This window comes from Theropithecus gelada, chromosome 6, assembly GCF_003255815.1.
Source record: "Theropithecus gelada isolate Dixy chromosome 6, Tgel_1.0, whole genome shotgun sequence".
NCBI lineage: Eukaryota > Metazoa > Chordata > Mammalia > Primates > Cercopithecidae > Theropithecus > Theropithecus gelada.
Window position 1 is genome coordinate 168,442,613 of NC_037673.1, and position 18,490 is coordinate 168,461,102.

Genomic DNA, 18,490 nt, shown 5'->3' on the forward strand with positions numbered 1-18,490 from the left:
CTTGAACCCAGGAAGCAGAGGTTGCAGTGAGCCAAGATAGCGCCACAGAACTCCAGCCTGGGAGACAGAGCAAGACTCTGTCTCAAAAAAGAAAAAAATTTAAAAATTTAAAAAAATAACCCAAGGGGCTGGGCACACATGGTGGCTCATGCCTGTAATCCCAGCACTCTGGGAGGCTAAGACAAGAGGATCACCTGAGCCCAGGAGTTTGAAACCAACCTGGGCATGGTGAGACCCCCATTTCTACAAAAAATAAAAAAATTAACCAGGCATACTGGCATGCGCCTATAGTCCCAGCCACTCAGAAGGCTAAGGTGAGAAGATGACTTGAGCCCAGGAGGTCAAGGTTGCAGTCAGTTGTGGTTGCGCCACTGCACTCCAGCCTGGAAGATAGAGAGGGACCCCATCTCAAAAAAAAAAAAACCAAAAAAAACCCAAAAAAAAAACAAATAAAAAAAATTCAGAGAATTCTTAAAAGTTGTTGTCATTACTTCCTATTTATACAGTACTCAGTATAGGCTGCACATGAAGCCTAAATTTCTGCTTCATTCAACATAAGTACAGATCAGCCCAAGGGCAACCTAATTCCACTGGGCTATACATGCAATTAACCCTCTGTTCACCTCCAAACCAAGTCAGGTCACCACTAGGTTTGCTAAGGATGACAGAATAAAATACACAAACACAAAATAAGTAGGAAACTCTTAACAAGCAAATTAGATCACTGCCTCCTTTCACCAGGCAAATAAGAATCTATCTGAGTTAATTACTGTGAAGAGTCTCTCTAAAGATAATAGGCTTCTGTACAACTAAGGAACCAGTCAGTAATAAAATAATTTCACCCAAAACCCAAATGAAATAATTAAAGCCAAGTAGCAAACTTTTCATTCTCCAAATGATAAAAGAGCCACAACTGTCTATTCATTATTTCACTTATTTACTCAAGCAACAACTATTAGGCACTATACCAGATACCAGGGATATATTAAAGAACAAATCAGACAAAATCCTTGCCCTCACAGTGCTTACAATATTCTGGGGGAAGACGGGAAGCATATAAGTAAAGAAATAATTTCTAAAAGCAATTTTTTAAAGCAAATGGGAGGGGCATGCTAGTTTTAAGAACTATAATAAAAAACACTTTTTTTTTTTTTTTTGAGAGAGTCTTGCTCTGTCAGCCAGGCTGGAGTGCAGTGGCAAGATCTCGGCTCCGTAACCTCTGTCTCCCAGGTTCAAGTGATTCTCCTGCCTCAGCCTCCTGAGTAGCTGGGATCACAGGCATGCACCACCATGCCCGGCTAATTTTTCTGTTTTTAGTAGGGATGGGGTTTCACGGTGTTAGCCAGGCTGGTCTTGAACTCCTGACCTCAGGTGATCCACCCACCTCAGCCTCCCAAAGTGCTGGGATTACAGGTGTGAGCCACCGTGCCCAGCACCACACATTGTTTAGATTCCAAGTAAAGGGAACAGCATGAAAGCCCTAAAATGGGAAGAAGCTGTGCGTGAGTCACTAGATGTAAAGACTGTATCAGCATCCCACTTGTTTCATCTGAATCTAATCCATTCTTCATAAGCAACAGTCAGATTTTTAAAACAACAGCAGAGCAGACACCAGACTTTACCTACCAGGTCCTTCTTAGCATGCCATCTATTCTGGTTCCTACTTCACAAGCCACAGCCAAACTGTCAAACACATCTCATCCACTGGCCCCTTTTCCATGCAGTACTTCCCGTCTGAATTTCCTATGGCTAAACATAATATAAGTCTGCTCCAACTGGAGGCAAAGAGATGCAATATTTTATGCCCAAGAGAGAAAGGAGAAAAGTAATGTCAGGTGAGAGATAGGGAGAGTAGGCCTAATAGTGCTAAGTCGCATTTCTAGCTTCAAATGGGCTAAGAGGTAAGGTTCACATCATAAACAAACAACTTCACTTACAGTACATCAAGTAGCCAAAAGCTGGCCGGCTGCAGTAGCTCATGCCTGTGATCCTAACACTTTGGGAGGCCCAGGCAGGGCAGATCACTTGAAGTCAGGACCTCAAGATCAGCCTGGGCAACAAAGCAAGACACCATCTATACAAAAAAACTTAGAAATTTTAGAAAAAAGCCAGGTGCAGTGGTGTGCACCTATAATCCTAGCTATCCTAGAAGCTGACTGAGGCAGGAGGATTGCTTGACCGCCCAGGAGTTTGAGACTACAGTGAACTTTGATCACACCACTGCACTCCACTAGGTAACAGAGTGAGAGCCTCTCTTTAAAAAAAAGATTTTCCCTAGGATCTTACCATATGACTTTAAAAACTGGTTCCAAAGAACCCAAGAGAACAAAAGAAACACTTGCTTCAGAGATCCATAAACATAACTGAGATTACTCTGTAAAACACATTTTTGCTATTTTTAAGAACTACAATAAAAAGTTCCACAAATGTTAAGTTTCTAATATGAAGACCATCATGAGACACGTTAGCTTATGCCACCAGGTCAAAATGATTGTAAAGGTACTGGAATGAAGTTTCTCTTGTCATCTTTACGCATATATGAAATTTGGGAAACTTCCTGCAAATGTGTTACTGACTGGGAAAACCACAGGTCTGCATGGTGTATACATCCAGTCCTGTAAAACTGTACAAGTGAGCACATTAACACAGTACATGGATGTCTAGGTTCCACTAAATGTCACAGCAAGCTCAGATGCATCTGCTAAGTATATGCTCTCATCAACATAAAGTAAACACCTCGATTTGGGCCGGGCGCGGTGGCTCACGCCTGTAATCCCACACTTTGGGAGGCCGAGACGGGCGGATCACGAGGTCCGGAGATCGAGACCATCCTGGCTAACACGGTGAAACCCCGTCTCTACTAAAAAATACAAAAAACTAGCCGGGCGTGGTGGCGGGCGCCTATAGTCCTTGCTACTCGAGAGGCTGAGGTAGGAGAATGGCGTGAACCCGGGAGGCGGAGCTTGCAGTGGGCTGAGATCCGGCCACTGCACTCCAGCCTCGGCGACAGAGCGAGACTCCGTCTCAAAAAAAAAAAAAGACATTTTGAGGACAATTAAGGGATCTGGACTATGGACCCGATCTCAGAGGACATGAAGATATAATAGTTAATCCTTCTTAGTAGTGATAATGGTACTGTGGTTACGTAGGAGAACAGCTTTATTTTTAAGAGATTCATGTTGAAGTGTCATGATGTCTATATTTACTTTCAAACAGTTAAGTGCAAAAAAAAGATATACAAAGGAATATATATCAAAAAAGATATATAAATATGACAAAATATCATTTGTTTAATATAGGTGACAGGCGTTCAAGTGTTTCTGTACTAGAGTCTTCCAACTTTTCAGTATGTTTGAAAATTGTCATTTAAAAAGTTTGGGCAGGGTGGGGTGGCTCATGCCTGTAATCCCAGCACTTTGGGAGGCCAAGGCGGGTGCATCATTTGAGGTTAGGAGTTGGAGACCAGCCTGGCTGACATGGTGAAACCCCATTTCTACGAAAAATACAAAAATTAGCCGGGTGGTAGTGGGCGTGCGCCTGTAATCCTAGCTCCTCGGGAGGCTAAGGTTGCAGTGAGCCGAGATTGCACCACTGCGCTCCAGTCTGGGCAACAGAATGAGGCCCTGTCTCAAAAAAGTAAAAAAAAAAAAAAAAAAAATTAAAAGTTTGTAAAAACGAATTGGATGTAACCTTGGTAAAGATGGTCTAATCCATCCACTCCTTTCAACAATGAAAGAAATTGAGTCAAACACAGCTAATGGAGGCCTCTTTCCATAACAAGATTAAAACCCAAGTGCTTTGAAGAATCTTAGACCAAATTCTTTCCATATGCCAGAAAATTGGGACTTAAGAGACTCAGACTGATTCTGTAACAAACATACAAGTGCATGTAAAAAAAAAGTTAAACACATTTTTTTTAAGAGTCAGGGTAGGCCAGGCACGGTGGCTCACGCCTGTAATCCCAGCACTTTGGGAGGCTGAGGCAGGCAGATCACGAGGTCAGGAGTTCCAGACCAGCTCGGCCAACGTGGTGAAACCCCGTCTCTACTAAAAATACAAAAAATTAGCTGGGCGTGGTGGTGCACACCTGTAATCCCAGCTACTCAGGAGGCTGAGGCAGGAGAATCGTTTGAACCCAGGAGGCAAAAGTTGCAGTGAGCCAAGATTGCATCATTGCACTCCAGCCTGGGCGACAGAGCAAGACTGTCTCAATTAAAAAAAAAAAAAAAGAGAGAGAGTCTTGCTCTGTCACCCAGGCTGGAGTGCAATGGCACAATCACGGCTCATTGCAGCTTTGAACTCATGGGCTCAAACAGATCCTCCCACCTCAGCCTCACAAGTAGCTGGGACTATAGGCACAGCCACCACCTGCCCTAATTTTTAATTTAAATACATTTCTTATGCTTAATCTGTGATAACACAGATTGAGTAGCTCTTATTCAAAAGTTCTGAAACTAGAAGTATTTAGACTTTTAGATTTTTTTTTTTTTGAGATGGAGTTTTGCTCTTGTTGCCCAGGCTGGAGTGCAATGGCGTGACCTCGGCTCTTCAACCTCTGCCTCCCGGGTTCAAGAGATTCCCTTGCCTCAGCCTCCCGAGTAGCTGGGACTACAGGCGCCCACCACCACGCCAATCTAATTTTTTTGTATTTTAGTAAAAGACGGGGTTTCACCATGTTCACCAGGATGGTCTCGATCTCCTGACCTCATGATCCGCCCACCTCAGCCTCCCAAAGTGCTGGGATTACAGGCGTGAGCCACCGTGCCCAGCCTAGAATTTTAGAGTTTTTCAGATTTGAATACTTGCAGCACACATAGTAAGTGAGTATCCCTAATCTGAAAACCTGAAATCCTCTAATTTTGGATTAGGGGTGTCCAACCTGTAGCATTAAAATTGTAACAGAATAAAAATCTGTTAGACTATAATAACTTAGTACATTAGAATTTTATATAAAATAACCTTGCAAAATGCAGCATTACATGGGAACTGTCTGTTAGAAGCACAAAAAACAAAAATTTTAAACCACTTAACTAATATCACCTATAATATAGTCTCACAACTTGGTCTGATTATGGCAATCCTGCCTTCCCAAATCTAATAACATATCTTAATAACTTCGCATTTCACCTATCTCCTCTACAAGCTTCTTAGCAATCCACCTAAATGCTACGTTTTTTTTTATGCTCTCTCTGTACAAGTAATTTCCTCTACATACAGAATGATGCCCTTCTCTGCCTTTTCTTCATCTAATCCTCTTTTAACACCAACTTCTTGGGCTGGGTGAGGTAGCTCACACCTGTAATCCCAGCACTTTGGGAGGCCGAGGCAGGTGGATCACAAGGTCAGAAGATCAAGACCATCCTGGCTAACACAGTGAAACCCCGTCTCTACTAAAAATACAAAAAATAGCCGGGCATGGTGGTGGGCACCTGTAGTCCCAGCTACTCGGGAGGCTGAGGCAGGAGACTGCTGTGACCCCGGGAGGCAGAGCTTGCAGTGAGCTGAGATCGCGTCACTGCACTCCAGCCTGGGCGACAGAGCTAGACTCCATCTCAAAAAACAAAAACAAGACCAAGTTCTTGTATTACTGTTTCAGTGACGCTTTCTGACCCTGCTCCCCACTCCTCCTTGAACTTATATAATATATTGATTGCTGTAGAGACTTTTTAAACTTTACCTAAGTTCTACCTAAATGTATGATTCCGCCAGTAGGCCATAAGGTACTTAATATCACACAGCAGGTCTTATTTGTATCTCTAATTACAGCTAGGGTCAAGTGCTGGGAGTTGGAATGATGGAGACTATTTTTTAAAGTTTCAGGAAGAAGCATCTTAACTCACTGAAGAAATAAAGGGCCTGCCCTAAGTTGAAGGCAGATTCATAACTAAATGAACTGAACTCTTTGTTACTCCACTCCCTTGATATTGTCACATAGCCCACAAGCATGGAAACTACGAACCAATGCAAAGAAATAGTCTGACCTTGCTTATACCTAAAAGCCCACTACAATAAATGCAAAAAAAAATTAAAGGTTTTACTGTGAGGGTAAGAACTCAATCAGAAAAGCCCAATAGTCACTAATTAATTACTTAGTCAAGTTTTGAGCAAATGTAAATATAATTATGACCTCACACTCAAATAAAATTCATTTAGAATGATTTTCACATGTAAATATTTCATTTTTCTTAGATGTCTAACTTCAACAGAAATTCCACTTCAGAAAACAGCAATAATGGAAACTTCTAAGTTTCACTGCAAACATGCAAAAATATGGCATTACAACACCCAATGTACACTCAGCAGTATTTAACTGCTCAGCTCAATATACGGATATATTAAAAACCAAACTCGATTCTTGCTGATGGCATGTCAAAGTAGCTGATGCAAGACAAATACACGCTGATTGTTCCTGGCCAACACACATGCATCTTTAAGTACATATGCATTAGTAAAGTCTCAGCCTATGGTCCTTGAATTACCAGTGACTCAAGAAAAAGCTTGCTGACAGCCTAGTTCTGCCAGATAAGAAGCGGAAAGATGCGAGGGATGAGGAGGGGCATGAGGAGAATCAGGTGCAGTAGCCCCCCAAATGAAGATAACCACTCAGGTGGTCTGCAGTAAGGAAAAAATGAGAATCATTAAATCAGCAAATTGATCATGTCCAGTTAATTTGATCATGTTGCGTAAACTAAATAAACCTAATGTTTTCCTGCAACAAGGTAAGAATGTGCTTTGGTCAAAAGCCACAAGAGATAAATGCATCAATGTAAAGGCAAAATTTTGTTACTAGTGATTTAATACTCAATAATCATTCTCATTAGAGAACTCACCTGGGTAAAGTAGTACTAACAAGGTACTGCCACAGCTTTGCATATACAGTAAGAAAATCAGGCAGATTTAAAAATAAAACCCATCTATTAAAATCTGTCCAAAGAAGAGGCATTATAGACTAGGGCTATCAAAAGTCAGAAGAATAAAAATTGCTATCATGTCTAATGGATTAAAGTTTCTGTCCATAAAATGCAGCACTAATAACTGATTCCTAAATAAATTTAAATTAGAGATGAAAAAAATCCTCACATAATGTTCACTGCAAGATTCTTCTTTTAAAATGCCTTCTGGCTGGGCACGGCGGCTCACACCTGTAATCCCAGCACTTTGGGAGGCCGAGGCGGGCGGATCACCTGAGGTTAGGAGTTCGAGACCAGCCTGGCCAACGTGGTAAAACCCCATCTCTACTAAAGATACAAAAATTAGCCAGGCATGGTGGCGGGCGCCTGTAATCCCAGCTATTTCAGAGGCTGAGGCAGGAGAATTGCTTGAACCTGGGAGGCAGAGGTTGCAGTGAGCCAAGATCCTACCACTGCACTCCAGCCTGGGCAACAGACTCCCTCTCAAAAACAAAACAAAACAAAAAAAACTTCCAACATAAATTCCAATCCTTTATTGATAGAAAATTGAAAATGGAGTGGGACTAGCCCAATGGAAGGTAGATGATCAGGGAGCAGCTACAATGGCCCATGTCAGTTTTTAATGTAAACACTAATGCTAAAACTTTTCCCAAAGAGGATTCAGCTCTCCCCATGTCCAATATTTTCCAACTGTAGCTTCCTTGACCTATATATTAAGTTCCCATACCTGACAGACCTGCCTACCCAGAGTACCACTGTATTTTCAACCTGTGTCTTCTTGCTGCCCATTTTCCTTTTGGTCCCCTCCCCACAACTCCACTTATCCTAGTAAAATTTGCTGCCTTCTGCTTTCTATCAAGTAAATATCCTACAAGTCTCTTGCCAAAGTGGTATGAAATTTTAGACACCTCTCTCATAACGCCCCGGAGTTCACCGACCCAGAAAATACGAAGGATTTTTACTTCCACTGTCACACTAGGCGTAAAAGGAGACTAAATCTTTAGTCCTCCTCATGCTCAATTTTGCTTTACCTTTTTTTTTTTTTTTTTTTGAGATGGAGTCTCACTGTGTCGCCAGGCTTGGAATACAGTGGCGCAATCTCAGCTAACTGCAACCTCCACCTCCCAGGTTCAAGCGATTATCCTGCCTCAGCCTCCTGAGTAGCTAGGACTATAGGCACATGCAACCACGCCTAGCTAACTTTTGTATTTTTTTTTTTTTTTTTTTGAGACGGAGTCTCGCTCTGCCGCCCAGGCTGGAGTGCAGTGGCCGGATCTCAGCTCACTGCAAGCTCCCCCTCCCGGGTTCACGCCATTCTCCGGCCTCAGCCTCCCGAGTAGCTGGGACTACAGGCGCCCGCCACCTCGCCCGGCTAGTTTTTTGTATTTCTTAGTAGAGACGGGGTTTCACCTGTTAGCCAGGATGGTCTCGATCTCCTGACCTCGTGATCCGCCTGCCTCGGCCTCCCAAAGTGCTGGGATTACAGGCTTGAGCCACCGCGCCCGGCCTTAACTTTTGTATTTTTAGTAGAGACAAGGTTTCACCATGTTGGCCAGGATGGTCTTGATCTCCTGACCTCATGATCTGCCAACCTCAGCCTCCCAAAGTGCTGGGATTACAGGTGTCACCCACTGCACCCGGCTGTTTTACTCTTTACTATTGGCACAACCCAAAGAACAGAAGCATAAGAAAATTCAATAAACCAGTTAGATGATGTGTAGAATATAATGGACACTGAAAATACATAAGAAAGAAGTACACACGACATTCTTGGTGAAGAAAGTCTTATAGAGAATGTGTTTGTCCTGAACCACACCAACCTCAAAAGGGCTACTGGTATATTCTGGAATTGCATACCCAAGAAATCTACCTTGTTTTAGGATATGAGTAACAAACTACAGCTAGAATTTTTGCAAACATCATGTATTAGTCCATTCTCATGCTACTATAAAGAACTGCCTGAGACTGGGTAATTTATAAAGGAAAGAGGTTTAATTGACTCACAGTTCCGTAGGGCTGGGGAGGCCTCAGGAAACTTACAATCACGGTAGAAGGGGCAGCAAACACGTCCTTGTTCACATGGCAGGAGGAAGAAGTGCCAAGCGAAATGGGGAAAAGTCCCTTATAAAACCAGATCTTGTGAGAACTCACTATCACAAGAACAGCATGGAGGTAACCACCCCCATGATTCAATTACCTCCCACTGGGTCTCTCCTATGACACGTGGAGATTATGAAAACTACAATTCAGGATGAGTTTTGGGTGGGAACACAGTCAAACTATATCACACCATAGCTAGAACCAAGTTACTGAACCAAATTATTTTCTGAAATTACAAGAATGATGTTCTAAATGCAACCAGATTAGTTTTACAAGCAGAAACCTGCTTCCCTATTTCCCAATTCAACAAAATTCAGTATACTAAGTACCTACTTACTATGTGTCAGGTCTGATTAGAGGTGATTTTCTTATTGCTTCACCCTTTATGAAACTCTCATGACTCAATTCTTAGTATTCGTCTCCTCTTTCACTTACTTATTGGCAGTCATTCACTTTTACACCTTCAGTCAACTCACCCCAGCTGATCCCAAAATCCACGATCATAACCTAAGCATCTAGGAGTTCCCTATCTAAATTTCCATGCCACACTAAATGGTGACTCCACTTAAACATTCTTCTGTCACCTATACCTTAACATATACTGAATGCTAAACCAGGGCTTCTCCCAGATATCTTTCTTATTCCCCAAAACCTGCCAAGCTACCTCAATATTCCTGGTCACTCAGGTTCATAAACATCGTATTATTTTACTTCTCTTTTTCTCTTCTGTATCCCTACATCCAATAAATCACCAACTCATGCTATTTTTTCCCTGATGGGTTCCTCGCCCTAGTCTCTTCCCACTTTAGGCAATCCTATACCAGTGCTTCTCAAACATTAATGTACATAGGAAATCACTTGAGAATCTTGTGAAAATGCAGATTCTGTAGGTCTAAGGTGGGGTTTGAGGCTCTGAACTTCTAACATGCTGCCAAGGTGATGCCAATATTGCTGATCCAGAGACAAAACTTTTTGAGCAGCAAAGTACTAGACTGTAAATTCCTTTGAGGGCAGAGATTTTTTCCCTCTGTTGTAATCCCAGTAATTAGTACATAACAGTGGTTCAACTAATATTTAGTGAATGATATTTAGCAGTCAGTACACTCTTTTCATCAGATGATAAGCTCTTCAAGAGTCCACAGTAACATCCTACTCAATGCCTGTCCAGTTTCTCTATCATTTTCTCTCACACGCACTGCTCAAGCCAAAGCAGCCACTTTATCAACCATTACCCCATGCATGTATTATTTACAACCACTTCCAAGCTTTACTTCATAATCATTCTTCTATCTGGTATGATTTTAAAAACATTATACAGGCCAAATAAAGCATGTTTGTTGACTGGATGTGACTCATGTACTATCAGTTTACAAACTGAGCTAGATAATCAACTGGGGCGAAGATCAGTCCCCCAAGCCTTCTGACCCCGTACACGCGGGCCAGTTGCATTATGTTCTCTTAGGACAGATGCTTTCATTTTTAAGGTTCATTATTGGGGTGCAGAGACAAAGAAAGGGAGGGAGGGAAAGAGGGAAGAAAGAGAAAGGGGGAGAGAAGGGAGGGAAGGGAGAAGACAAAAAAAGGAAACAAATGGCCGGACACAGTGGCTCACACCTGTAATTCCAGCACTTTCAGAGGCTGAGGTGGGGGATCACTTGAGGTCAGGAGTTCGAGATCAGTCTAGCCAACATAGTGAAACCCTGTCTCTACTAAACATACAAAAATTAGCCAGGCGTGGTGGTGCGCACTTGTAATCCCAGCTACTTGGGAGGCTGAGGCAGGAGAATCGCTTCAACCTGGGAGGCGGAGACTGCAGTGAGCCAAGATCATGCCACTGTACTCCAGCCTGGGTGACGGAGCAGATTCTGTCTCAAAAAAAAAAAAAAAAAAAAAAAAAAAAAAGGGAACAAAAAGACGAAGTACATTCATTAATTACTTTTGTCAACTTTTTTTCTTTTTTAGCTACCCTGTTAACTGAATTGTCGACTTTTATGAACCATTTCACTGCTAATAACCTTTCATCAGATCCATCAGATCAGACAGAGGAAATAAAAGTTTTCTACTTCTTGTTGAGAAAGCAAATGTTAGCTGTGAGATTTGCAAATTAATTGGCTATAGCTCTATTCTATATACATCAGTGAAAGGTTACTTTATATTTAAAACTGAAACTAAAAGCACAAGCAACAGAAGAAAAAATAGATAAATCGGACATCATTAAAATTACAAACTTCAGGTGATGCATGGTGGCTCATGCCTGTAATCCCAGCATTTTGGGAGGTCAAGGAAGGAGGATCACTTAAGCCCGGGAGTTTGAGACCAGCCTCAACAACACAGGAAGACCCTGTCTATACAAAAAATTTAAAAATTAGCTGGCTGTGGTAGTGCACACCTGTGGTCCCAGTTACTCAGGAGGCTGAACCAGGAAGATTGGCTAAGCCCAGGAGGTTGAGGCTGCAGTAGGCCATGATTACACCACTGCACTCCACCATGGGTAATAGAGCAAGAGTCTATTAAAAAACAACAACAACAACAAACCTTTGTACATGAAAAGACACCATCAAGAGAATGAAAAGACAACTCACAGAATGGGGGAAAATATCTGCAAATCATATATTTGATAAGGGTTCAATATCCAAGATACATAAAACTCTTACAACTCAAAAAAAAAAAAAAAAAAAGCGAAACAACTCAAAAAATGAGCAAAGAGCATAAATAAATATTTTTCCAGGGAAGATGTATAAATGGACATGAAAAGAGGTGCTCAACACCACTACTCATCAGGAAAATGCAAATCAAACTACAAGATACTACTTCAGAATTGCTGTAATTTAAAAAATGGAATATAAGAAGTGATGGTGAAAATACAGAGAAACTGGAACCATCATACATTGCTGGTAAGAATAAGTGGTAGAAAATAATCTGGTAATTTTTCAAAAAGGTAAACACAGAATTACTATATGATCCATCAATTCCACTCCTATACAGCTGAAAGAACCGGAAACAGAGACTGAAAACAGATACTTGTACACCAAAGTTCAGAGCGGCATCATTCACACCAAAATGTGGAAGCAGCCCAAATGTCCATCAACAGATGAATGGATAAAAAAAAAATGTGGTATACACACGGGCAGGAGTTCGAGACCAGCCTGGCCAACATGGTGAAACCCCATTTCTACTAAAAACACAAAAAAACAATTAGCCAGGTGTGGTGGTGCGTGCCTGTAATCCCAGCTACTCGGAAGGCTGAGACAGGAGAATCGTTTGAACCTGGGAGGTGGAGGTTGCAGTGAGCTGCAATGGAATGGCACCATTGCATTCCAGCCTGGGCGATAGAGCGGGCCTCTGCCTTTTGGAGGGGGAAAAAAAAAAAAAAAAAAAAAAAAGCGGTATATACATACAATGGAATATTATTTAGCCATAAAAAGGATAGATGCTACCACAGGATGAACGCGGGAGACATTATGGTAATTAAACCACAAACAAAAGCAAATATTACATGATTCTACACCATATAACTTTGTGAATATAATCAATAGCACTGAATTATACATTTAAAAATGGTTGAGATGGTAATTCTGTTATACGTTTTGCCACAATTTTATTTTTATTTATTTTGAGATGGAGTCTCGCTCTGTCACCCAGGCTGGAGTGCAATGGCATGATCCTGGCTCACTGCAACCTCTGCCTCCCATGTTCAAGCAATTCTCCTGCCTTAGCCTCCTGAGTAGCTGGGATTACAGGCACTTGCCACCATTTCCAGCTAATTTTTGTATTTTCAGTAGAGATGGGGTTTCTCCATGTTGGCCAGGCTGGTCTTGAACTCCCGACCTCAAGTGATCTGCCTGCATTGGCTTCCCAATGTGGTGGGATTACAGGCGTGAGCTACTGGGCCTGGCCAATTTTGCCACAATTTTAAAAAAGTAAACTAGGGAAAAACAGAAAACTAGCATTCTTTATAGCAGCTCTGGGTTTAAGCTCTGACTGCCAGTTATAAGCTATGTGATGATGAGCAAGTTATTAAAGGTTGGCGCAAAAGTAATTGCAGTTTTTGCCATTAAAAGTAATGGCAAGGAACAAAATTATTTTTGCTCTAACCGAATAATAGCTCTAGGCTTCAATCTTTATCTGTGAAACAGAGATACTATTCACCTCATAGGGTTGTTAGGACCTGTTATATAATAAATACTGGATAAATGGTAGATGCTATTCAAAAACCATTGTTACTCATTGAGTAGGTGTCTGTAAGGTTGCTATAAGGTATCTGAAAGAACTCCGTGATGTTCTCAAGACATTCTGGAATAGAGACTACTAAAGGAATGAATGTCCAGCATTCAGTTGTTCTCCGTAAACCTGAAAACTTGTGACCACCATGGTCAATTCTCTTAGGACAGCACTGAATGTACAAAATAAATGACACACTCAGAAGGTGAGAAGTTACTTTGTACATCACTATACTTTCATTTAAGAGGTGAAAAAAAGAAAAGCTTGTTGGCTGTCTTCAATTAATACAATTTTATTGGATTTTCTGCCCACATATTTATTTTTAAAAATCATAAAGGATTTAATTCCTTAGCAAATGCCATGGCTAAAGGCTTGTCTAGAGGTCCTAAGTGCCGACTCCAGCATCACAACGTCATTATAAGATGGAGAACCAAACAGAACGTCTAAAAATGTCAAAACAGGCTGGGCAAGGTGGCTCACACCTGTGATCCCAGCACTTTGGGAGGCCGAGGAGGATGGATCACTTGAGGTCAGGAGTTCAAGACCAGCCTGACCAACAAGGTGAAACCCCGTCTCCACTAAAAATATGAAACTAGCCAGGCATGGTGGTGCACGCCTGTAATGCCAGCTACTTGGGAGGCTGAGGCAGAACTGCTTGAAGCAGGGAGGTGGAGGCTGCAGTGAGCCGAGATCACGCCACTGCACTCCGGCCTGGGCAACAAGAGTGAAACTACGTCTCAAAAAAAAAAGTCAAACCAATGGGAAATTCTAGGAGCATGGAAGCTTAGAACTGTTATATAATCTTACATAACTTCTATGACATACCTGCCTTGATTAAAAGTAGGCATTTAAAAAAAAAAAAAAAAGCAGGCTGGGCACAGGGGCTCACACCTGTAATCCCAACACTTTGGAAAGCATAGGCAGGCAGACTATTTAAAGGTCAGGAGTTCAAGACCAGCCAGGCCAACATGGTAAAATCCCGTCTCTACTAAAAATACAAAAAAAGTAGCTGGACGTGGTGATGGGCACCTGTAATCCCAGCTACTCCTGAGGCTGAGGTAGGAGAATCTCTTGAACCTGGGAGGCAGAGGCTGCAGTGAGCGGAGACTGTGCCACTGCACTCCAGCCTGGGCAACACAGCAAGAGTGCATCTCAAAAAAAAAAAAAAAAAGCAGCCTAACTACTCAAGTGGCTGAGACCAGAGGACTGCCTGTGCCCAAGAGTTCAAGGCTGCAGTAAACTATAATCATGCCACAGTACTTCAACCTGGGTGACAGAGCAAGACCCTATCTCAATAACAAAATATAAAAATAAAAGTTTTTTTTTTATTTAAAAAAAGCCTAAGTAGCTGGAGCTCAAAAACTAAATTTTAGGCAAGGTATACGCCAGAGGAAAATACAACAATTAATTCCAAAACAACAGATAATGCAAAGCCTAGAATGTGAATTAAGCCACTTCCACATTCTACAGTCTCTTATAAAAATCTCCCAAACTCCTTCAAAGAAGTAATATACCTAGTGAGGAAGCTTTTATTGATATATACATAATTACTTGCATACGTAAGAGATGGATTCAGAGGGAAAAAGGAAAGTATAGTATTTCAAATGGTCAAAAGACTTTTTTAAAAAATCTTTTTCTTACTAAGGCTGGCTGATATTTAGAAAGGGTCAAGCTATTCCAAAATGGTGATGTTTGCAAAACCCTGTGAATGTAATTATTTTGTTTATTTTTTTAAAGACAGAGTCTCACTATGTTGCCTGGGCTGGTCTCCAACTCCTGGGCTCAAGCAATCCTCCCGCCTCAGCATCCCAAAGTGCTGGGATTACAGGCATGAGCCACCCCGCCTGGTTGGTGAATGTAATTAAATCTGTCATGAAAAGTTTAAACCCGTTATAAGCATGTGAAGACTCCATATTGATACAACAATTTTCATAACCAAATACATTCAGATTAAAAACACGGCAAAACCCGCCTCTACTAAAAATTTTAAGAAAATAAGCCGGGTGTGGTGGAATGCACCTCATGGTCCTAGTTACTCGGGGGGCTGAGGTACAAGGATCACTTGTACCAGGGAGGTCAAGGCTGCAGTGAGCTGTGATTGTGCCACTGCACTCCAGCTTGGGCGACAAAGCAAGAACCTGTCTGGAGAAACCAAACCAAGCTCCCCACAACCCCCCCAAACCTAACTCACTACCACAGTATGTTTGAAAAGCTAGGGATCTGCGCCAACACCCTCAGGAAAAAGTCTTTCCCTTCCCAACAATCTACTTAATAAGCAATAATTTTTTTTATATGTTAACCTGCAACACACCTGAGTTAATTTCACTAAACCACAATTAACTCTTAATTATCACGACAATAATGGAGAATAAAAGTGTCCATAATCAAATTCCAGAAATAATCCTTTAGCCCAAGAGCCTCTTCCCCAACCCCAGTTACATCAGGGCCCATGCACTCTCTCCAAAAGAATATAAAGACGTTTGGTGGCTGATGTTCCTTTTTCTAAACTTTATGTATAGCACAGCTTATGGTCCAGAGAACTCAGTCCTCAAAGAAACTGATACTATAGCTATCTAACTGGATACCACTGGTAATAAATTACCCAAAGCTAAGATTTCACGCTTTTTAAAGCCCATATTAATAATGCCTGTCTGGTCATAAGTCACACTACCAAAACCCTTAAATAAATTAATCCACATGCATTACCGAGAAGAACAAAATGCTGACAATATTAAAATGAGTGTGAAAAAATTTAATTAAAACCAAACACTAGCTACAACAAATACTAATATATTTCAGAACCATTAATGATCACCACAATTAGAGGAAGATTCATTTTGACCCCCAATTTGACCTTAACCCAAGGCTGTTTTAAATCATGCCCTTTTTATCTTCCTGCTTTGTTGTCACTGAGGGTCTCAATGTGCCAGTAATAATGCTACGACATAAAATACACTATAAAGCATTTTCATGGACTTTTTCAAGATAACTTTCACTGAGTTCTCAAGTTATTTACCCAGGATTTAGCCATACAGGATACCCATAGATTTTAATAAAGTGGCATGGCTAACCATCATGGAAGCCAGGAAATCCATCAGTCAAAAAACGTAGGTGTACATGGTTTGTGAAGAGAGCTTAAGTGACATGGCAAGCAACTGGTCTAAATGTCAGTATGCTAAGAAACAGTTGTAAACCCTCCCATACCCAAACAATTTAAAAATTTACAAACATGCACATTTTAAGGCGGCTAACATTAGGTCAAAAATCAAACCAACGCTATCATCTTTGCCTAAAGGCTGTTTATAACTAAAATATTTTACAGAATGGACGTAACCAAAGGTCAAATAAAGGTAGAACTAATTTTATTATTATACTGCCATACTACAACTACTACTGATTGAATTAAAATACCTATCCTCAGCACGCCTTTACTATAAAGTAGATGTGCGTTCCCGTGTTAGAAAACTTTTAAAGTACTGATCTTACTGGGGTAAGTCAGAGTCCAACTGCATTTGTACTTTTATCCTGCATAACTTTCCTTCTACGTAAGCCAGATGGGAATTTGATTAGCCCACCCCGACAGCACACCGGCCTAACACCCCCAAGCTCTAGCAAGAAGCCACGTTTTACCCGGGAAGACCGTTTCCCCTCCCCTCCTTAATACAATGCCTGCGGCCACTGGAGTCTCCCCCAGCCGAGCTCCAGAAACTCGCGGGTTTAAATGGCCAATTTGGAACCAACCGGGGCAGCTGTCATCTGAAACTCAGGAAAGCTGAGACCAGCCAACTCCACTGAACAAGGAAGGGTGCGGAAAGATGTGGCGGGGCCCGTCGGAGAGAACGCATCAAGCTCCCTCCCCCCGCCATCAATTCGCTTTTCCGCAACCCCGGCGCCGCCATCCTGTTTCTCAATAATTAAACGGGCTGGAGAGGGAGTGAGGTGGCCAGAAGGGCAGCTTCGGGTCCGACTTCCCCGAGCCGAGCGGAGCGATCGGCGAGGCCGAGGGCTACGTCCCCGGCGCTCAGAGGACTTTTCTTCGCAGCTGGGGCGGGAAGGGCGATCCCCGCGGCCGGCAGGGCAGCCGGAAGCGGAGCGCGGGGAATGACGTGGAAGAGGGGATGACAAAGGGGCGCGGGGGCCCGGCGGGGCCCGCGGGGGTCGGGACAGGTGGCCGGGCCTGGCCGGGAACAATGGGGGGCCGAGGCTGCCCCCTGGCGCTCACCTACCTCCGGTGCCCTCCGAGTTCTCGTTGAGGCTGCCCGAGGAGTCGTGCTGGGCGCCCACACACCCGCCCATGGGGGCCCCCGGCGCCTCGTCCGCCACCTCCGGACGCTCGTCCGGGCCGCCGCCGCCGCAGCCTCCTCCGGCGCCACCGCCGAGCTCCGGACAGGCGCGCCGCTCCGCTCGCCCGCCGCGGCCCAGCCTCCGCCCCCCTCGCCGCTCCACCCACCGCCTTGGCTCGGCCCCTTCCTCCGCGCCCACTTCTACCTCAGCCCCCGGCCCGCCCGCTCTGCAGGCCTGGCCCGCGCGCCGCCCTCGCCTTCGGCTCAGCCCCGCCAGGCCAGGGCTGGCCCATCCCGGGCGGGCCGCAGCGCCCGCCTCGCCCCCTCACAGCCCCGCACACCCGCGTCCAGGCGAGCCCCGCGCCGGCGCCTCCCGTCCGCCAGGACCCATCGGCCCCCGCCCCGCGGCGCCGCCCTCCGCACCCACTGCCTGGGCTCGGCCCGGCCCGCCCGGAATCGCCGGGGAAGGGCGGGGCCACTGGAGGCCGCGCTCTGATTGGCTGAGGGCGGGGCTGCGAGCGGAGCGGGCGAGGGTGAGGCGGGGGAGGGGACGCAGGGGGCTCGGTGGGGGGAGGACTGGAGGGGAGGGGAGGAGGAGAGAGGGAGGACGCGAAGAAGAAAGGAGAGAAGGGAGGGAAAGCAGGAAAAGCCGAACAAAAGTGAGAAAAGAGGAGTGGGAAGGGGCGAAATCGAGTTCCTGGCTCCTCGGCCGTCGGTTTCTTCTTGCCGGTGGAAGCGGGTAGCACGCGGGAACCGAGAAGTAGTCGTGGAAGACTCGCAGGCGGGGACGGGGCGGTTTCCCAAATAACGGGGGCTCGGGGAAGGGTGTCCTGGCCGAACGTTGAGGTCCCAGCACCTTTTGAATTTGTATGGCGCTCTGTGGGTTGGTGCCCCGAATCTGGGCTTCCTCTTGCCTGCCCACCCGTGTCTTCCCTAAAATCATGGGACCCCATTATTAGGGGTGGAGGCGGTAGT

General features: G+C 43.9%; 1 protein-coding gene across 2 annotated transcripts in view; it reads right to left on the reverse strand.

Moving 5' to 3' along the window:
* UBTD2 (ubiquitin domain containing 2) overlaps window positions 1-17,652 on the reverse strand; it is a 70,929-nt gene extending 53,277 nt beyond the window's left edge. Inside the window, exon 1 of one of the 2 annotated variants that reach the window (XM_025389191.1) lies at window positions 17,455-17,652. Coding sequence is in view for 1 of the 2 variants with exons in the window: in XM_025389190.1 (XP_025244975.1) it covers window positions 17,459-17,528 (70 nt within the window). In the remaining variant the exon portion in view is untranslated. The remainder of the gene's footprint in view (window positions 1-17,454) is intronic. The other variant, XM_025389190.1, reaches the window with a different exon arrangement.
* Between the last annotated feature and the right edge of the window lie 838 nt (window positions 17,653-18,490).